Here is a 22,090-nt window from a genome sequence, read left to right on the forward strand (position 1 = left end):
TGTCATTTACAGTGCTATGGCAAGATTTGATCAATGCTTAACGTTTCACATCATAAATGGAATCAAAACTGAATTGTGTAGTTTGTAATGGTTACAGTCGTGGTTCAAATGACCTGAAATGGTTTCCACCGGCTCTATAAAATGGCTCCTGGTGTACTGCTTCCTGTTTCAACAGGAAATGATGAAAAACGTACACAAATTAACTTTAAAATTTTCTTTGATCCCTGATCGATCGTATTCTTTTATAGGGCACTATTGGTCACAGTAATGTACTTCATAAGCATATATTTCATAAATCTATTTCCTAAACAAAATAAAAAGGGGTGGGACTTTCACATCACCTGAGTGTGGGGTAAATGGAAATAACGTCAATCATGGGCATAGCTTTCAGAGCTAGGAAGGAGCTCTAGATGGCGGATCAGCCTTGGGAAGGGTACTATAGGCGTTCGTTAGTCTAGTCCTCCTGGAACTATTTCTGCCCGTGAGTGGTCCTTTCTGACCCGCATTTTTCCAGTGATCTATTCTTTATCCTTTTTGCTGTGATTCTGGCTTTTCTGCGTGATTTCCTGGTTGTTTTTGAGCCGTCCTTGTCCGTGCGGAGAGCCTGCTCGTCGTTGTTTTCCAGATTGAGCTGTGGCGGCCATGGCGGTCCTCCATTTTTAGTGTGCTAAGCTCCTAGAGGAGCTGGCGACTATCGCCCAAGAAGACCCTCTGTGAATGAAGAATGATCAGCCCCTTGTTTTCTTTTTGATTAGCGCTATTGTTTTTAAAACAATTGGAATTGTTTACTTTTATGTTTTTTTCAGTTTCTTCCGAGTATTTCTATTTTAGTATAAATATTAATTTACTGTCGCGGACGTGACTCTAATGCTTCATATCTTCCTGTACAAGGAATTGGTATGTTCGTATTTTGTACTATATACATGACTTACAATATGTGTCCCCTTATTTGTTTCATCTTTGATCTAATGACGCAGTTGGCATTAATGCACGCGTCTTGATTCGAGGACAGTATTGTAGCTCATTACAATAAATACAGTTTAAGGACTATTCCCCCCCCACCCCCTTTTTGTTGGTTTTAATACGGAATAAACGATTCCTAAATCGTTTTAAGATTTATTCCACTCCATTTTAAGACGTCTATGTTACATCTGCCACTTGAGCAAAGGACAATCTAAGGAATCCTCTGTGGTCGTTGATGTTTCGTCTAACTTTTTGACAGTATATATCGGGACACCAATCAATAACAAATAATACCAAGCCACAACGATGATGAAGAATAAAAATAAAAAACATGAGGATGAATGTTCAACACAAAGCAATGCATCAAGGTATGATCCCTATACTTTTTACGATTATGACATCTCGTTTGATTGTTTACCTTGTCAAGCATGGTTGGTCACCTGTTCATGTTTTTGAGACTAGGATCCTGTTGAGTATAAGTGTCATATAAATGACCTTGCTATGGTTAAACAGCCACACCCTGATTATCCTACCATTTCTTATACTCAATACTGTGGTTTTAGGCCTGTGTTGGGGTCCCATGCCCTTGTGATCTATGTTAAAGTCCACAGCAAGGCTAACTTGCACAATTAAAATCCGTGGCACTGACCTTTTGATTTCCAAATCCAATTATTTATTATGACCTTGTCTTACCGGTTGGCACTGCATTGCACCATTTCTATAAACGTGGAGTCGTTTTCAAAGGCAATACATCTCTTTATCTATTTTTGGTCTCTGTTTGACTAATAGTAATTAGTTATACTGACAATACTTTGTTTCATATGAATAGCGTTACAAAACATGACTTGGTTATAGGTACCGATCGGTATTGGGTATTTCAAGTCCTACTTCCACAGTTTTTGGATGTCTGGTTTCTGTAACTGTAGTTGTTTCAAAATGCTACATAGGCCACACCTGCTGCTGATAGCCCATTAGTTATATCAAGGATTTGTTTACATTTTGATCAAAGATGCTCTGCATTTTCTAACATATTGGTATTGGTAAGTAGTGCTCTTGTTGAAAGTTATGTTCAGCCTGCAATAACTTTTGAAACGAGCTGTAATCCCCCATTTTATAGTTTCTGTTTACAAAACAAAGTTGACATCAACTTCATTGCATTTTAATACGGGGATAGGCACATTTTGTGTTCACTTTGAATGGTATATATATATATATGGGATGGCTTGACAAGTTAACTGAATTAAAATCTCTTAACCTTTATTGTGTTCCCTCCATGGGGGCGATATTTCCATGTCTAGGTTAGGTTATGTTGTCAGTTACCAGCCCTTTAACCTTAACTTTGATACTTGTTCACAACTTAAAAGCCAAATAAGCTATTGCTATTTCATCTTCATAAATAAAGACATTTTTAAAACCCTATCATTTGTATGGTATAATGAACTTACACACGTCTTGATCAGCTATGAAAGGCACAAATGATAAATTATACAAAAAGAAGTGTTTGAGGCCATTGATGTTGCCACACTAAGTTTTAGGGGCTGCAGTAGTGTCATTTTTCGAGGAGATTGCTTTATTCTTAAGTGAACTTTAAGAAACCTAATGCCTACTAGCTTTGGTCCATCACACCTCCACCGTTTGTTGTGTGTTATTGTCATATGTCAAGGATTTATGAAGATGAAAATGTGAGTAAAGATCCCGAGAACCAGGTTCAGGAATGGTCTGGTTTAATGCATGCACATGGAAAGGAGCAGGCCTATATTCATTAAGGCATTATGTCATTCCCAGAGAGTAGTTCTATATAGGCAAAGAAAGTGTGAATCAAACATGAGCCTTAAAATGAGAGATCTATGCACAGTTTTTAGGCTCCATAAGGTTGAGATGAAACCTGCTGGCTTTGTGTAGGTATTTAGGACAAGTGTAATCATGTGTGCTGTGTGTTGCTTATGTGATGTGTAGCTATAACTAAGTAGAATGCATGTGATTGATTGTGAATAGTTATATAGGTGATGATCATGTAGAATGTACTGTAGAACGTACTAGGGGTATTGGATTATTCTTCCACACCATGGCAGCCATTTTAGTCCATGAGGAAAAATGTGCTCTTATTTGTTTTGTTTGTTTGACAGCAGAATGTTTACGTCGCACACAGTAATCATATTAGACGTACATTTGTAATTACAGCAAAACAATGAAACGAACATATTACAAAAGCTATAAAAGGTCATAAAATGGCACTAACTTTTGTGCATAGATGGCTGACAGTCTAAAGTACTTTAGAACTACATGGAGGAGGTACAGGAAGTATGTTGAGGTTAAGAGGCACGCCTAGCGGAGAGAGATGAGCAGCGATAGGCTAATCCCCTACCTAGTAACTCGGCAGCGTATCGTAATTTGAGACGACTGTTAGAACCCGCCCACGAATGACCTTTACTATAATTGGAGCCTTTTACTTCCGAGTTTTATGGTTGCATGTGGATTCTAGTCTTTTATTATAATTCCTGTCACATAATATATCAACACACATATTAACATGGGATTTTAAAGAGACACCCTTGTATAATCGAGTAAGAAACAAAGGCTATACTTTAAATCGAGCCTTTTCATTTTTCTGACGAGCCATTTATGGTAACGCTTGGAGATTATATTATAAGCTTTTAGTGCCACCAGTAGTTCACTCATGGTATCGCATTATGTTACTTATTTATAATAGTTTAAGCTATCTGGGCCTTTTTGCACCCAATTTGTATTTGTATACTTACAAGCCAATTCAATCTTATAGTGCTGACCTAAATTAATTCATACTTGTTTGAACAAATGCTTTTCACATTATCTCAAACAAAGGGGACAAGCAATAAGACACAAAATATAATAACAGAGTCTATAGACTGTCTTGAAGGCTACCTATTAATGGTTATTATCACATCAGTATAAGAGGATTGGTGTGCCTTAGAGATACGTATCCTATTTTAAGAATGGAGCCTCAACACAAAACCATCATATATAGATTTATGATTACAAATTCATCTTAAACATGAATGGCTGCTTGATAGAAAGTGTTGCAAATTGCTCTAAGAATTATTGAGAGTGTTATCTTAAACACTATATATAGCTACTTGCAATAATGCTACTGGAAAATAGGTTATTATATAGAACATTTAGAGGACCAGCCTTCATTTTTATTGACTTGACAAGCGTTTTTTTTAAATTCTCCTCACCTAATCATAAAATCAATTCAATTAATTTGGAAAATCCTTTCAAATCGAATAGCATCATCATGTTTTTTCTGTATCTAACTTTTTAATGTTCACAAAAATGAATGTACAATGAATTTCTGTACATTATAAGTATCTATTTGGCACTGTAGTTCTAAATTAAATTTAAAAAATGTAAATTCTAGACCTCTCCATATTTGCCATATTCATTTGATATTTCAATTGGCTCTATTGCTACAATATCATTTTACCTCCTCTGCATAAAAAAAAAGGCCTTTGTTAATTTGATCCACCAAATGCTGTGCGCAAACCATTCACAACCATTGTGTTTTGTGCAGCAATTCGGCGTCAGAGGAGTCCAACCGCTCGGTGTCGGAGTCTGGGAGCCAGTCTGAGAGTGATCATGGCAGCGAGAGGAAGCAGCGGGCCCACCACTCTGAGTCCAACAGCTCCTCTGAGTCAGAGAGCCACTCGGAGTCAGAGGGCGAATCCACGGGGTCCAAGTCACAGCAGGCTGCAGCCGAAGTCAAAGACAAGCCGGTTAGAAAGAAGGAGAGCCTGGCAGATGTGAAAAAGGTGCGTTGGTCCAGGTCCGCTTTCATGAATTCTGGTGCCCAGTGCACCATCGAGCCAGCCATGATTAAGGCCTTCAGTCATTTAGATTTAGCAGTTTTAATGAAGGCTGCTATGGGCTGAATATTGGAATTGAATGATTACACACTGAAATATTCTATATGAAATGACTAACTCTGTGGTATTTTGACATGGTGACTACAGATGTGGGAGGAACACCCAGACGTGTACGGGGTCAGGAGGTCCAGTCGTAGCAGACAGGAACCTGCCCGTTTAAACGTTGGAGCTGGGGTAAGAATGGGCTCATTCAAACGGAGAACAACTGTGTCTTGACGTACTGCTGTTGAAACAGGTGCCGTGATATGTCTGCCAACATGGTGGCAGCTGGCCAGCCGTTAAACAGAGAAGGACAAGCCTCTTTTCATTGTCCTATCATGGCTTCTTTTTCCTTTTCCAAGCAACGTTTTCGTCTCTGCTAATTTCCCTTTAAATGTCTGGTCCACGCCTCTTTTTTTTTCACGTGTTACTTTATGCCATCTGGTGGATATTGTGTGAAAGTGCTGGTTTCTCTTCAAATTGACAAATAGTACTGTGTGTTGTATTGTGATCTTATTTCAGGGGAGCAGTGACTCTGAAAATGGAAGCCCTAAGAGAAGAGAAACCCGGTCTAAGAAAAGAGAGTAAGTACAGACAGCTACTCTTTCACTATTTTCAGTCTGCTGAATAAAAAGGGTTTCTACTATGCATTTGTTTTTAATTTGTCATGTTTTTTGTCAAGTGTAAATGTTAAAGCCTTTTTGACCATCTTCATTTGTTAATGGGTATCTGTTTGCTTGGGTTGGGTTTCGTATTTGAAGCCTTAGCTAGCAATAGTTTGATTCAAGCACAAATGTAGTGGTCGTGTTCGATGAACAATAAAATTGGTCTGAATTGCAAAAGAAAATATAACAAATTTGACAAGAATTCTAAATTGGTAAAGGGTGAATTTCGAGGGTGATCTTGTATTTCTTTTTGAAAGAAATACCTGGGATGATGACTCAAATGAGGACGAGGAGGATTCCAGCAGTGCAGACAGTGATCAGGAAGAGACAGTTAGATCCAGAAGACTTCCTGCTAGAAGGTAAGAGTGGAGCATAGCCTGACCACCAGACAGCTACCCACTGGTCCACCCAATCTCATTCCTATTCATTTCCTTATTGTTTTCTTTTCTATTGTGATGTGTATACTCACCTTTTTATAGTATTATTATCATCTGTTATACAGCCAGTTCTAACACTTAACAGCCCATCTGAGAAATATTAATGGTGTTAACAATCATAGGCTAAATGTTGGTCCAAGAAACTGCGCAACTCAACTTTTAATGACACTTTTAATGATACATTTCCTTGCATATTTTAAGGACATTGCTGTGTTTCCTGCTAAGCTGAGGTGATCGGGTGGGACTGTTGAGCTTTCTTTGATCATTTTGTATGGCCTCTATCGCCTCTGATCCGTTTACAGACCGCAGACTAAATCAACAGCCAAAAAACAATCCCAGAAGGGAAGGAAGTTGAGGAAACAGGAGTCATCAGGCGAAGACGACGACGACGACGACGACGATGATGACGATGATGAGGACGATGAGGACGATACCCCAAAGAGGCAAACCCGGGGAAGAGCCGCAACAAAAGTCAAAAGGTATTTTCTTTAGCGTTCTAGACAATCGTACACTTATTTGCCTCCAAATGACATCAAACCTGTTTTTTTTAGGTTTGCCCTATCCAGATACACATTGATTTCAGCAAACTTTTCCTGATTGCTCTTTAAAGGAGACATATGGTGTTTTCCCAACAAGTAAACATAGTATATGAGTTCCAGGAAACATGTTTCTGAAGCTGTTGGCTGGAAAGAACTTTTAGGAAAAAGAATCATACATGAGTCACACACACACACACACACACACACACACACACACACACACACACACACACACACACACACACACACACACACACACACACACACACACACACACACACACACACACACACACACACACACACACACACACACACTGTCAGGAGTGATCACATTCCCGTGTAGATTCTTGTTTTGTTTGTTTTGGATGAACTTTATCATATTAAGGCAACCGCCCGCCTCATTAGGAATCATTAAAGTCACAATGTGTAACTATTCAAATAGCTCTTATCTTGCATATCTGTTGTCAATTGTAATCAATAGTGATTTAAATAATATTATCAATAAAATCACACTGATAAATTCTATGCATAAAAAATGCTGGCCAGCCCGTACCTCTCTTTTGGTTTAAAGAATTGCACGACAAACCCAATACCCCTCCCACTCAAGCCACACATCCAGCCGGGCTATGCTAGGTCACGACACGCGGTACCACAGCCAGCCAGCCAGCCAGAGCGGACAGAACACTATTCTTTTTTTTTTTTTTGGACTTCTGAAAGTGGGCAGGGCTCAATCGTACGCTTGGTTCCTTCTCCATTAAGCCGAAGCCTGGTTTGTGTTGGCAGTTACAAGGAGGACCAGCATGACCTGGAGACGGACTCAGACGACCTGATCGAGATGGCGGGCGACGTGGCGGAAGAGCAGCAGGACGACGACAGTGAGACCATCGAGAGGGTGATGGACACACGCACGGCCAAAAAAGGAGGTCAGGCTACTTCTTGTTGACGTTCTGCCGCTTTAAATATACAGTATATGTACAGATTTTAGATTTTGTTGATATTCATAATTACATTAAGTTATTTGTCTTGAGTCCAGAGTGGTAAGCATGTGCAGATAGGAATCTAGGGAACAAGTTTTTAAAATGTTTCTTATCATCATCATCCTTGTCGTTATATCCCAGCGAGGGTACATCTCAACAAAGTTTGTCTGAATTCAATAGAAGCAATTTTTCGAGGTGTGCATTTTTCAAAGTCAATGTCAAAGTGAACTTTATTGTCAGACCGACCGTGCAACAAGTTACATAGAGGACTGAAATTACGTTTCCCCATCCTCCAAATGTGCTATTAAAATATTTACTAAACAACATATAACATAATAACCTAATAGATAACATTATAGTGCAAAAGACAACAACAAATACACATATAAAGACAATAGTGCACCTAAAGCTAATTAATTTGGTTGTGTGTATGCAGCTACGGGAGCATCCACTACGATGTACTCTGTGGAGGAGAACGGGGACCCGAGTGAGGGGTTTGACCAGGAGAAGGACGAAGGGGAGACCCACTATCTGATCAAGTGGAAGGGCTGGTCCTACATACACAACACCTGGGAGAGCATGGACTCTCTGACCCAGCAGAAGGTCAAGGGACTCAAGAAGCTCGATAACTTCATAAGGAAGAACGATGAGCTGAACTCTTGGTAAGAAGAAAAGAGAAGAAGAAGAAAATGATGCATGTTTTGGAAGAGATGTAATGGATATTTTGGTCAAATGTTATAAACAGATTGTCCTCTGTAGGTTGAATAAGGCCTCTCCAGAGGACATTGAGTACCACAACTGCCAGCAGGAGCTCTCCTGTGACCTGAACAAGCAGTTCCAAATCGTAGAGCGGGTCATTGGTAAGATGTGCTAACATTATGGTATTTTTGTGTTATCCTTGTTACTGATCTGATCTTAATCTCACTTCACTCATCTCACTCATCACAGCCACAAGGACCGGGAAGACCCAAGGGGCCGCAGACGTCCCCTGTAAGTTCCCTTTCTGCCATTCACTGTCCGTGGCGGCCGTCCACTGTGTGTCTCCATTTTACGATCACAGTCCATCAGCCAGTGTCTCATCAGTATTTGATGTCGGAACTAAAACAAACTCTTGTGGGTTTGCTTTAACAGCGCCCAGCCACAAGGCAGCCCCCTCCTCCAACGAGCCAGAGTACCTGTGCAAGTGGATGGGGCTGCCCTACGTGGAGAGCAGCTGGGAGGACGGCGCCCTGGTCAAAAACAAGTTCCCCAAATGTGTGGACGGCTTCGACAGCCGGAACTGCAGCAAAACCGTTCCGTCCAAAGACTGCAAAGTAAGCGTGAGTCCCTGGAGCTAAAGGAACTCTTAGAAGGTGTGGTAAAATGTTATGAATCCCTTTGTAAAACTGTAATTGCAGGTGTTGAAACAACGGCCAAGGTTTGTTGCCCTGAAGAATCAACCGACTTATATCGGAAGTGAAACCCTGGAGCTGAGAGACTACCAGCTGGATGGACTCAATTGGCTGGCCCACTCGTGGTGCAGGTACGTAAAGGATCTTCTGTGTAGTATTCTGCATTGATTTATCTTTTTGTTTCTAGGTGACACGATCCGATTAGAAAGCAGGCGGGGGTACACATCTATATTAACTCTGAAAATATGGGTCAGTTTTGGCTAGTGGTTAGGGTATCTGAAATGTTTCTCAAGACCCAAATGTCTGCAGTGGTCAAACCATACCTCACCGCCCTACCGTCTCCCCCTACCTGTCTGGTACAATACCTAACCCCACTACCGTCTCTCCCTACCTGTGCAGGTGCAACAGTGTCATCCTGGCTGACGAGATGGGGCTGGGGAAGACCATCCAGACCATCTCCTTCCTGTCCTACCTCCACCACCACCACCAGCTCTACGGGCCCTTCCTGCTGGTGGTGCCCCTTTCCACACTCACCTCCTGGCAGAGGGAGTTCGAGACCTGGGCGCCGGACATGAACGTGGTGGTGTACATCGGCGACGTGATGAGCAGGAAGACGGTGAGCGAGGATCACACGCAACGGTGCTATTGACCCGTCGTTATTGAGTATCTCTCTGGGGAATGGTCTGTTAATCAGTGTTTTAACCTTTTTGTTCTGAATAGATCCGGGACTATGAGTGGGTCAACCACCAGACCAAGAGAATTCGCTTCAATGCACTTTTAACCACATATGAAATTCTTCTGAAAGACAAGGTATGCACTACATCCTGTATAAGCTGCATGTGTTTAACATTGACGTTTTGCACGTGGAGTGTGTGTGTGTGTGTGTGTGTGTGTGTGTGTGTGTGTGTGTGTGTGTGTGTGTGTGTGTGTGTGTGTGTGTGTGTGTGTGTGTGTGTGTGTGTGTGTGTGTGTGTGTGTGTGTGTGTGTGTGTATTTTCTCTGATTGGTGGTATGATCCTCGGCCTCAGGGCGTGCTGGGGAACATCAACTGGGCCTGTCTGGGGGTGGATGAGGCCCACCGGCTGAAGAACGATGACTCCCTGCTGTACAAAACCCTGATCGACTTCAGGTCCAACCACCGGCTGCTCATCACGGGCACGCCCCTGCAGAACTCCCTGAAGGAGCTGTGGTCGCTGCTGCACTTCCTAATGCCAGACAAGTAGGACCGCTATCTCCTACCAAAACATCCCCCTCCATGCTCAACTACAAGTGTGGTGAATATTTGCAATGTGGAAGTTGCTGATGAGCCTAAACAAGGCCCTGGCGTACTTCTGCTCTCCTCAGGTTCGACTTGTGGGAGACCTTTGAGGAGGAGCACGGCCAGGGAACGGCTAACGGCTATCAGACCCTCCACAAAGTCCTGGAGCCCTTCCTGCTGAGGCGCGTCAAGAAGGACGTGGAGAAGTCCCTGCCCGCCAAGGTGGAGCAGATCCTGCGCGTGGACATGTCCGCCCAGCAGAAACAATTCTACAAGTACGTTGTCGCTACTTCACATTTATTGGGATAGTGGTATGGATTTTTGTTCTTCCACCATATTTGCCTCCATATGTACTCCCTTCTTATTTCTGACAACCAACCCAGTAAAACAACATATGTGTGTTCTCCTGCTCACCACCATTATCTGTCTAGTGGTTGACCGATAGCTCCTTGCCACTGGTGCCACGATCTTCCAATGTTGTTCAGAAAGCAATTCAAGACAAGTCAAAGGAGTAAACGCTTAACGTGCGCATCACCGTGTCCACTAGCAATCTATCGCTTTGCTTAGATTGAACATTCAGTACATCACAGGGACAACCAGATCCCCAGTGTGACATCGTTTACTAGTTCCTGTACAACACTCGAACTCGCAGAACAAAAGCATGCCCTTTGTGGTAGTTCCTCCGATTTCCCGGGGTAAACAAATGCCCGCCGGCCACATCTTCACACACTTAACACTGTGGGTGACTTCCTGAACGTGTCGCCAGGTGGATTCTGACGAGGAACTACAAAGCGCTCTCCAAGAGCACGCGTGGCAGCTCCTCAGGCTTCCTCAACATCGTCATGGAGCTGAAGAAGTGCTGTAACCATGGTTTCCTCATCAAGCAGCCCGAGGAGGGAGACAGCGACACGCAACAAGAGCACCTGCTGGTAAAGTGTGTGTGTGTGTGTGTGTGTGTGTGTGTGTGTGTGTGTGTGTGTGTGTGTGTGTGTGTGTGTGTGTGTGTGTGTGTGTGTGTGTGTGTGTGTGTGTGTGTGTGTGTGTGTGTGTGTGTGTGTGTGGTGATTCCCATGTGGTCGTGTTGTGAACTGGTCTGGTCTCTCCCCCCCCACAGAGCGTGGTGAGGGGCAGTGGGAAGCTGGTGCTGCTGGACAAGCTGCTGACCCGACTGAAGGAGAGGGGCAACAGGGTGCTGATCTTCTCCCAGATGGTCCGCATGCTGGACATTCTGGCGGAGTACCTCGCCATGAAGCGCTACACCTTCCAGGTGACGTTGCGTTCCATGTTCTGACACTAAACGTCTCCTGGTTTCTTTTGTTGTTGTTTCACACGGGGGCAGCATGGCAGAGAGTGGTCCGAGGGAGATTGGGGTGGGGGGGGGGCCCTGGCAGGGAGCTGGGGTTCTGACGCTGGTGGTGTCGGGTGGACGGACAGAGGGGGATATTTATATCCACAAGCTATGTACGTGATGCGCAAGTGACTGGCAGTGGCAGTGTTTATCGCTTGCTGCGTCGCTCTAAAACGTAAGGTGGATGGAAAGTATAGCTCTGTGATGCCAAGGTGAGGGATGGAAGCCAAGGAGTCATATCTTTTCTATTCTTCCCGTCCTCAGCGGCTGGACGGCTCCATTAAGGGGGAGATTCGAAAGCAGGCGCTCGACCACTTCAACGCTGAAGGTTCAGAGGTACGGTCCCTGAGGAGCGAGCTGCAGAACAGTACTCTGTATTTAAAATGCATCTCTAATACTCGTTTCATCAGGATAGGGAAGTTGAATCTATGTTTTGAATTAATCATGTATTTTACATTTACGTTTACATTTAAGGCATTGAGCAGATGCTTTTAACCAGTGACTTACAGAAGTACATTTGTCAGAAGAAAAGAGAATTCTTCCCAAAGGCAATGTTCACTTTGCCTATTGCACAAAAGTATTTCATGTAAAAATGGAAAATAAAAACATTGCAAGCATTCTAAAAGAAAAAACACTTCATTCAGGCTGAATAGCCCAGGGCTACTGTTTATGTATGGAGCTGTCGTGGGTTTCTGTTTGAGCTCTGACAGTCCATTGCTGTGCGTAGGACTTCTGCTTCCTGCTGTCCACCAGAGCTGGAGGTCTGGGCATCAACCTGGCCTCTGCAGACACCGTGGTCATCTTTGACTCCGACTGGAATCCCCAGAATGATCTGCAGGCTCAAGCCAGGGCTCACAGGATTGGCCAAAAGAAGCAGGTAACCTGGGCATTTCAGCGGGTGTCTTTTCGGTTTTCTTGTTGCAAGTCGGGATAAGAGACAACTTATAAGCTTGTACCCTCGCGTCCACTCTGCAGGTGAACATCTACCGTCTGGTTACCAAGGGAACCGTGGAGGAGGACATCATCGAGAGAGCCAAGAAGAAGATGGTGTTGGACCATCTGGTCATTCAGAGGATGGACACCACGGGTCGGACGGTTCTGGACAACAACTCTGGAAACTCAAAGTGAGAACAGGGGTAGCTCCTCAATAGTCAAAGTCATGTAGAGTTTTTGAACATTACAGGAAACTCAAATCTCTCTCACTCATTACTTTCTGCTGGCTCTGTACACAGCTCGAATCCATTCAATAAAGAAGAGCTGACCGCCATCCTCAAGTTCGGCGCAGAGGAGCTCTTCAAGGAGGCAGAGGGGGAAGAGTCTGAACCTCAGGTACTCCATCAGTGAGCCTCCAAAAAGGTTCCCTTCAAGTGGCGTGTAAAGTCCAGATCCACGTGCAGATCCACAACCTGTTGGCTCTTTGCAGGAGATGGACATCGAAGAGATCCTGAGGCTGGCCGAGACCAGAGAGAGTGACCAGGGGTCGAGTGCCACAGATGAGCTCCTGTCTCAGTTCAAGGTACATTCAAGAAGCTACCACCTTCAAGTGCTCATACTTACTTTTCAACCCCCTTCCTCCTGACATATCAAGTTGAATGATTTCATGCTGCCTTCGCCATCCATCTCTTGCCTTTTTGTGTCTTCTCAACCTTTGCGTCGCTCACACAGCCCTTCACCTCTCCTCTCCTCTCTGCTCCTTCAACGTTGTCAGGTGGCCAACTTCTCCAACATGGAGGAGAACGGTCCGGAGCTGCAGGACAAGAACATCCGAGACTGGGACGATATCATCCCGGAGGACCAGCGGCGCAAGCTGGAGGAGGAGGAGCGGCAGCGCGAGATGGACGACATCTTCATGCTCCCGCGGAGCAGGAGCTCCAACAAGAGGGTGAGCAGAGGAGCACGGCGGAGGGTCTCCTGCCAACGGAGGAAGTGTTGCGTGAAATGGAACGCTTCTCAATGGCAGAGAAATATAAGGAGGGAGGGAGCAAGAGGGCAGAGGATGTTTGTCCCCTGCCCTCTTGCTCCCTCCCTCCCTACGTTCCTCTGTCATTAAGAAGTGTTGCATTTCACACACCTGTGATTGACAGGCAAGATGGATTCCCATATCCAAATCATGGCAGAGAGACATTAGTCAGAAATGAACCGGGAGCCATCTAGATTCTAAGTTGCCATACTGAGGCAGGCGCAGTCAACTCAACAGATATTCTCACTGAGTACTTTACTCCATTATAGCTGACAGATGGCTATGCCATTTCTTACAAATAACAGCTCTTAAATGTAACCTACAGCCCCTTTTAGTTTGTCCGAGAGAGTAAGAAAGGAGGGGGGGTGAGACAGGCAACGAGAGAATATGTCATCGTACCGTTAATATTTTACCGTGAGTGATTCCGGGACAAACTAATGCTGACTGAAGTTGTGCTGGTGGATTGTAGGCGAAGGCCAACGACAGCGACAGTGACGCCGGCTCCAAGCTCAAGCACCGCTCTTCGGGCTCGGACAGCGAGACGGACGACAGCGACGACGACAGGAAGCCCAAGAGACGAGGCCGTCCACGGGCCCGCAAGAACAACGTAGAGGGCTTCACCGACGCAGAGATCCGCCGGTAAGAACACCCCCCACGCAGCCCACTTGGTATCTCCCGATGACTTACTCACTTTAGAATCTATACATTTTAGGACTTCAAATGCTCACATTTAAAGTCTGCACTAAGATGAAGTTAATCATTTTGTCTGTTGTTTTTTTATTTATAGGTTCATTAAGGCCTATAAGAAATTTGGATGTCCACTTGAAAGGTGCGTCAATCTAACGATCATATCCTCAGTCGAGATCCGCCCTGTTTGGTTCACACCGTGTCAGTGTTTGACGGGTTCCCCTCCTCCGTGGTCCCCTCCCCAGGCTGGAGGCCATCGCCAGAGACTCCGAGCTGGTGGACAAGTCGATCGCCGACCTGAAGAGGCTGGCGGAGCTCATCCACTCCAGCTGCGTGGCCGCGGTCCAGGAGCACGAGGAGCACCTAAAGGAGAACCCCTCAGAAGGTGAGCCCACACCGCGCCGCAGCCTTCCCCGGGTCGCGCTTCAAAGAAAGCAGCTAAAGAAGCCAAGTTCAGGCTGGGTGTCCTTGGGTGGGCAGTCCAACCCAGCTGGCATGAATACCCTGGCTCATCATTTATGTATTCCCGGTCCTTTCATTTCCGGTGCAGCTCAGCGGCTCAATCCTCACTCTCTGTGCCTTAGAGGCTTAAAAGTCCATTTAAACATAAAAACCTGTTTTTCCCGTGTCTCTAGCAAAAGGTCCGGGAAAGCGGCGAGGGATTAACATCAAGATCTCCGGAGTTCAGGTCAATGCCAAGTCCATCATCCAGCACGAGGAAGAGTTCGAGCCGCTGCACAAGGCCGTCCCCTCCAACCCGGCAGAGAGAAACAAGTAAGGCTCACGTCTAGAGAGCCCGCAGATTAAACAGATAGAGATCAGCATGTACAACCCGGTGGTGAGATTGTGGTTCGTCAAACAAACCCTGTCTTGTTTTAATCTCCAGGTTCCAGCTGACCTGCAGGGTCAAGATAGCCCACTTTGACGTGGACTGGGAGATTGCGGAGGATGTTCAGCTCCTACTGGGCATCTACGAACATGGCTTCGGGAACTGGGATCTGATCAAGACCGACCCGGACCTCAAACTGGCTGATAAGGTACATGTCGACAGCACTGCTGGTGGGGAGGTGAAATGGGGCCTGTTGGCATTACAAACTGATTTACATTCATTCCCTGTTGTCATGGTCTAGATTCTTCCCGATGACCCGAGCAAGAAGCCCCAGGGGAAGCAGCTGCAGACCAGAGCCGACTATCTCATGAAGCTGCTCAAGAAGGAACTGGACAGCAACGACCAGTCCAAACCAGGGGAAGAGGTGTGTGAGCTCCTCAATCCTCAATCCCTTTTTTCAACCCACTCGCTGCATTTGGTTCGTTATGTCTTGTGTGTCTAATGACCCAAGTATACCACGACCCGAGGTTGGTCAAATCTATTCCCCCCCCCCAGTGAATCTGTGTCTTCCTCCGCAGGCCAAAGTGAAGAAACGGAAACCGCGGGTGAAGAAGGAGAAGGTGAAGGAGGATCAGAACGACGGCTCATCGCCGCGCCTGTCGGACAATCCCTCTGAGGAAGGCGAGGTCAAGGTGCGTCGGGACGCCCAGCGCCACCGCAGCCTCATGTCCCCCCCCCCGCTCGTGATGCGAGTGTCGCACATTATTTGATCCCCCCCCCCCCCCCCCCCGTCCATCCGTCCGTCCGTGGTGACAGTATAGACATCTATCTCCTAACAGGACGACGGAACGGAGAACTCCCCAGCCAAAAAGCGCCAGAAGAAGAAGGACAACAAGGAGAACAAGGAGAAGCAGGGCACCCCTAAGAAGGAGAAGGATGGCGACAAGGAGAAGAAGGGAGCCAAGCCCAAGAAAGAGAAGGTATTTCACCAGACGCACTGGGAGGCCATGACCACACACCACACAAGACGCGCTCGTTACACTCCTGTGTACCCAGACAGTTTTATGCTAATCCTTCCCGCTAATTTCAGGGGAAAGCCACCAAGGGAAGGAAGACCCAAGGGCCGGTGCACATCACGGCGGGCTCCGACCCCGTCCCCATCGGGGATGAGGATGACGAGCTGGACCAGGACACCTTCAGCGTGGTGAGTGAACATCATAGTCCCTCCGGGCCCACCAGACAGGACCCCTGCCTAGTGCATCCAGAAACGGGCCCATGCTCATAATGACGACGCGTGGAGTAGCACAATCCATAAATACCAATTCAGTCATTTCACCTGTATGTTATACCGCAGCATCATGGTTGTGTGTGTGTGTGTGTGTGTGTGTGTGTGTGTGTGTGTGTGCGCGCAGTGTAAGGAGCGCATGAGGCCCGTGAAGAAGGCCCTCAAGCAGCTGGACAAGCCGGACGAGGGTCTGTCGGACCAGGACCAGCTGCAGCACACGCGCACCTGCCTGCTGAAGATCGGCGACCGCATCACCGAGTGCCTTAAAGCTTACAGCGACCCGGAGCACGCCAAGACGTGGCGCCGGTGAGTCCCCCCCCCCCCCCCCCCCCGCTTGATGTGCGTTGTTGTCCCCGGTTACCCGCCGTGTGGTGCTTGTTAATGATCATTCGTGTTTTCTTTTGTTGTTTGTTTTTCCGGCGCAGAAATCTTTGGATATTCGTATCCAAGTTCACAGAGTTCGGCGCCAGGAAGCTTCACAAGCTTTACAAGATGGCGTTGAAGAAGCGGTCGCACGAGGAGGAGGTGAGGACATACAATTCAATACTATTTTGTTTTATTAGTACAGCCCTGCATCACAGGGACAGTCTGAAAGGGCTAAACAAGCCATATGTTTAGGACCACCCCCGTAGCCCTCGCCCCCTAGACGTTGAATGTGAAACGCGTGTGGCGTTGTGTTCCCGGGGTTCCTCGCTGACCACGCCCTTGCGTCGCCTTTCAGAAGGACCACAAGAAGAGGGAGGACTCGGGCCGGAGCAAGCCCCTCCGAGCCGAGACATCTGGCGCCAGTCGGGACTCGGCGGGCACGCAGCAGTCCTCCAAGACGCACCCCGCCCAGTCGGGCCCCCACGCCCACCACAGGGACCCCTACAACGCGGCCCCCAAGCGGCACTTTGGGAACGACGGTAGGTTGACCAATATACACGCTAAGCTCGTCACCCCCACCGGCTCCTGAAAGACTCATACACTCATTTATTCAAGTGGTTATGAACGCATGCCATCACTCAATAGTTGTAGTGAGATGGGTCAAAGTGGGTCAGAGTGAAATGGTAAACCAGTTTGGTCGGATGTTTTATGGTAGGCTTTAAAGATTATATTGCATCTAAATTTATTTCAAAAGTACAGTGTGTATAATTAAGTGCCATCTAGCTGACAGGACTTAATATAGTATTCATTATTATGTTTTAATTAGTGAAAATAAGACTGGTTGTGTTTTTATTACCTTAGAACAAGCCTTTTACATCAACATTGGGAGATGGTCCTCTTCACGGAGGCCACCATGTTGCACCGCCATGTTTCTACAGAGGTCCAGAACGGACAAACTCCTCTAGAGAGAATGAGATAAAGGAGATAGTGTTGTAGGAAGGTGGGGTATTTGGTACCATGGTTGTGTAGGAGCGTTGTCATGATTTAAGGGATGTTGTATATGGAATGTTCCCCTCACTGTGGCGTTAAACTATGAGTCCACGTCGAGCATCCAAATCAACCGTTGGCCAGACAGAGCTTCACCTCTACTAACACACCGTGGCGTTCTATTAGAAGTGTCCTAGAAGCTTCTCCCTCTCTCGGACACAGACATCAACCGCTGCACACACTCTCACGCTCCACACTTGCACTCAGCCGTGGCTTTATGCTATTAGTGTCTGAGAAGTTTAATCCGCCCTCGGTCACGCCTGAAATAGCCTGGGAAGACGTTTTAATCCAAGGAATGGATCCAAAGACTGGCGGTTTGCAGATGAGGGGGATTATGATGGGTTGAGTGGGTGTGCATTCTTTAATACTTCCATGGTTTGAAGTTTCAATACTCAAAGTAGGCTATCACTGTTTTGGAGAAAGTTGGTATCCAAAACAAAAACTGTGGCGATACAACTGCACATCTTCAAAAGCAACATACAGCAGTGCAAGTAAACATTGCGTAAACATTACGTTTAAAATGAAGGTTGATTTTTCCAAAAAATTTTCCACCTACCGGCACCTTACCCAATATAGGCCAGTACAGGCCACCGTAGTCGTTGAAAAGGTAGGTGGCAATCTGCTACTTACCTCAACACAAGCACAAGCAGCGATCTTTGGGTAAATATAGTTTTACTGCAGATAGTTTATATAGTTTTACAAACTCGCTGTGATGTTATGTGGCTGCTGGTTCTTCCCTTATTAATTAAAAATGGTCCCCAATAATTCACTGAGTAGGAAAACATAAATGCATTGATGAGTCTTCTAATCTTAAGTGGACCCTGTTTCAACCCAGATCGAGGCGAGTGGCACAGGGACCGAAAGTACGGTTACCCAGGCAACAGTAACCAACCCTGGCAGGGAGACCGGCATCAACCGTACGACCGCTATAAAGATCATTATGGTGATCGCCGTCCCCATGGAGACTCGTACCGCAGCTCAGGAAGTTACCGCAACAACAGCTCGCCTCGGAAAAGATCCTACGACCAGTACGGCAACGACCGGGACCAGAGGCCTCATCGACCCTATTACGAAAGGTAAGCTGCAGAGGAACCAGGGACCACTCAACTTAACCGAAGAGTCACTTAACTCACCTCTTTACTCTCAAGTAGAGGCAGGTAGAAAGACGGGGCTGGTTTGAGCTCCTCCATTCCAATACGTCTTGCTTTCCAATACGTTTTTTGTGCTCCCAAATCACAGTGTTAAAGAGTAGCGTCCATCTTTTGTTTTTGATTGCTGTACAACAGCTGTTGTTCCTTTTTTAAACAATAGAACAAAGATTAGTATTCCATACTGTGCCACTATTAAAACCATCAATCAAGCTTTATTTCTTAATTTTTTGTTTTTGTGCTAAACTGCAACGCCACAACAAGAGATAATAAACAACCGTTATATAACTGTCAAACAAAACCATAACGCCTCCTCACCACCAGTGAGGTCCCGTAGTGCTACGCTAACGGCTAACAGCTCTGTTAGGTGACCGCGTTAACCCAGGACCCATAGAGCGGCTCTGTACTCACGGTGCCCCCCCCCCACACACAGCAGGCACCCGGACACCAAGAGGCGGCGCTCGGACGAGTTCCGGACCCCCAACTACCACCAGAGCCGGGATGGGCCCCCCGGGCCCCCGCCGGCCCAGGACTTCAGGAGGTCGTCGGAGCGGCGCTCGCCCGGGCCCACGGGCCCCGAGCACTACCGGCCCTTCCACCCCGACAAGCCCCCCGGCCAGCAGGACCCCCGCTCCCCAGGGGCCCAGAAGTCCCCGCAGGACTCCCGCTCGCCGCTAGAGCGGCCCACGGAGTCGCAAAAGGCCGGGGCGGACCCCAACTGGAACAACAGGAAACCGTCGTAGGACTCAGGCCTGTGGGGTGTGAGGGGGGGGGTGGGGAGGCTACCAGGAGAACTCAAGGGCCCGAGCTTGGACCACCACAACCCCGGGGTCTTAGCCGTGACCCCCAGAACCCTGGGAGTCTTGGCTAGCCCCTCCTGGACCCTTCCGGCCAGACTCTGGGGAAGCACCTTCCAAGACCAACATGCGCTCAAGCTCCTAGTTGGAAGACAATCCACCTTCACCCACTTTTTTACCAGCACTACGACACTATGACGTTCTTCCTCCTCCCTGAAGCGATTGTGAATATTAACATTTAACTGTACGCAAAGTGATCAGTAGAATGTGTCTATTTAAATTGAATTGACTTGTTCAGTCCAAGTGCAGACTGTGAAGCTCCAGGATGGTCCCGTGGACTTTTAGCCGAGGGCCCCGTCTGACCACAGACAGAGAGACTGATGTTGAATCCTCAAAGTGCCTCTGTGTTTCGGCCTGGTGAACATTACACGCAGGGGGCCGGTCCTAACCAATCATCACGTCTCATTCGTCCTGTTAGGCGTGCGTTTAGCCAACATTTCATATGGGACATTTCAGTACGGATCATGTTTGTTTTGGGAGTTTTTCCGTGTGCACCTTTCATTGTTTATCTCCACCATGATGCCAAATCAATGAAGTGGGAGTCATTTCCTATCAGGGAATGTTTGCTCTATGGGATGGTGTAATTATCTTCTGATTTATGAAGTCAATGGCAGATTCTCTGAATATAGTTCGACATTAAGTTGAAAAGGTTTTAGCAAATTAATCTATTTGTTGTGTGTCAATAATAATGGTTTCTGTCGTTCTACACCGCTATCGTAATCATTGCAAACCTCTTCTCTCACTTCAACCACTTTGTTGCTGGTAGGCATAATGGCATCAACGCTTTATGGACAGTATTTCTCATAACTAGCGCAAATGTTTCAAATACTACGAGCCAAGTCAGAAAACATCCATTACATGTTGTAGGAATCATGGTTCATGCTATATTTAAACATTCATTATATCTTGCTATTTTGCGCCACCTCTTCAAGTATTTCAAAAGTTGAACTGCTATCAACGTCTTGCCCTCCTGTTATCGGTGATTCCCCGTCCTTTGGATGATAGGCGGTAGATGAACTGCCTCTATGGGGGATGGGGGTGAAGGATTACGTTTGAAGCTACCTTTAGTCAGGCTGTCCGTTTGTTGCAGTGCCAAAATCAAGAGACTGATTCTGCTCCAGTCCTCCGCTTTCCTTGCTGCTGTTTTTCCTTCGGCATGTCGTTTGCGTCGCCTTCTCTCTTTGTGCCTTATTTCTGTGTCGTCGTGCTGTATGTGTGGAGAAATGGACACTACTATGGGTATAAGCTGGACAGGAGGAAGTATTAAAAGAAACCTTTTAGGGACATCGCTCCACAGTATTGAACGGGATCTGGCGAAGGAGACACTTGTGTTGTTCCTGTGCAGATTATCAACGGGAATCCCAAGAGCAATTGATTTAGTGTGAACTGTATTAGATCGAATCGCCAACACAACCTTCCTCCACCGTAAAGCAAGCTACAGTACCTGTATTTCATGTTCATTAAACATGGCTAAATAATTTATATTTGTGACAAGACCACTCTCCATGGTAAATGTTCTGTACATATGTTTATAGACATGTAATAAAACTTTGTTACATAATGCAATAGACTTTTAGTGATTTTTTTTTTAACAAACTATTTTCCACAGTAAAAAAAAAAACGACCGATGATACGCAATGCTCCGGGCCGGCTGAGGGCATGGGCCCCAGGGGGCCGGCTGAGGGCATGGGCCCCAGGGGGCCGGCTGAGGGCATGGGCGCTCTGCGCTCTGGAATTATTTTATGTACTTCTGTTCTCTATTTGATTTTATAAAGTCACAACAATGAATTTATGTTTGAAAAACAACCACCTAGACACTTGCTCGTGATGGTCTGATTTAATATTTGACATTTTATTCACACAACGACTTGTTGTTGTTGTAACAACAACCAACATAAGAGGACTTGAACACTGGTCTACAGCGCTTCAAGCAGTAGGTCTTACCACTGAACAACTTAGACTCACTATAGCTATTTAGCTAATGATACAGCCTATCTGCAGCCTATTCTTTTAATCAGCTGGTTTGTAACAGTTTGCAGTCAGGGGTGATTTCTGTTGCTCTCTCCCAAACTTTAATGCCAGCTTTGTCACAGTTGAAGCAACATTGGGCATTTTAGACTGAAGTAGATAATAAAAACAGTACATTTAGAATTAGAGCTAGTTTTTTCCACGCCAATAAAGCTCTTTGAATGGAACTAAATGAAGATAAAGGTTGGAGGAGCAATATTGTGGTTGCATAAATTCAGTAGTATGGACTTAGTCAAACGGCCATACAATAAACTATATCTAATCTCATACATTATCTTTATACATCTTAAACCATGTATTACCATTTATCTCACTCAATTATTAATACTGCGTTCTACATATGTGTAGAAGTATATGTTTGTGTGTGTGTGTTAACTAATGTATGTGTGTGGGTTGCTAATATGCAGTGTGTGGGTGTGAGA

General features: G+C 45.9%; 1 protein-coding gene across 2 annotated transcripts; it reads left to right on the plus strand.

Moving 5' to 3' along the window:
- Window positions 1-394: 394 nt before the first annotated feature.
- Window positions 395-21,200, plus strand: chd2 (chromodomain helicase DNA binding protein 2). 2 transcript variants are annotated; one of them, XM_084477577.1, is made up of 39 exons: window positions 441-481; window positions 1,223-1,331; window positions 4,514-4,751; window positions 4,953-5,039; window positions 5,367-5,428; window positions 5,767-5,868; window positions 6,249-6,425; window positions 7,271-7,410; window positions 7,901-8,126; window positions 8,224-8,324; window positions 8,413-8,454; window positions 8,596-8,777; window positions 8,862-8,986; window positions 9,255-9,471; window positions 9,576-9,665; window positions 9,884-10,074; window positions 10,200-10,388; window positions 10,880-11,042; window positions 11,228-11,380; window positions 11,726-11,797; window positions 12,189-12,338; window positions 12,437-12,585; window positions 12,694-12,790; window positions 12,885-12,977; window positions 13,170-13,343; window positions 13,891-14,060; window positions 14,209-14,250; window positions 14,354-14,493; window positions 14,744-14,882; window positions 14,995-15,145; window positions 15,239-15,361; window positions 15,516-15,629; window positions 15,777-15,917; window positions 16,028-16,141; window positions 16,350-16,528; window positions 16,648-16,747; window positions 16,944-17,127; window positions 18,471-18,711; window positions 19,217-21,200. In XM_084477577.1, exons 2-39 carry the CDS (start codon window positions 1,270-1,272, stop codon window positions 19,524-19,526), a joined length of 5,430 nt encoding a protein of 1,809 aa, XP_084333703.1. In that variant the 5' UTR covers window positions 441-481; window positions 1,223-1,269; the 3' UTR covers window positions 19,527-21,200. The 2 variants fall into 2 exon arrangements, with proteins under 2 accessions (XP_084333702.1, XP_084333703.1); XM_084477576.1 differs by having other exon boundaries at window positions 395-1,331.
- The last annotated feature ends 890 nt before the right edge of the window (window positions 21,201-22,090 follow it).

This window comes from Micromesistius poutassou (assembly GCF_964030765.1).
Source record: "Micromesistius poutassou genome assembly, chromosome: 13".
Taxonomy (NCBI): Eukaryota; Metazoa; Chordata; class Actinopteri; order Gadiformes; family Gadidae; genus Micromesistius; species Micromesistius poutassou.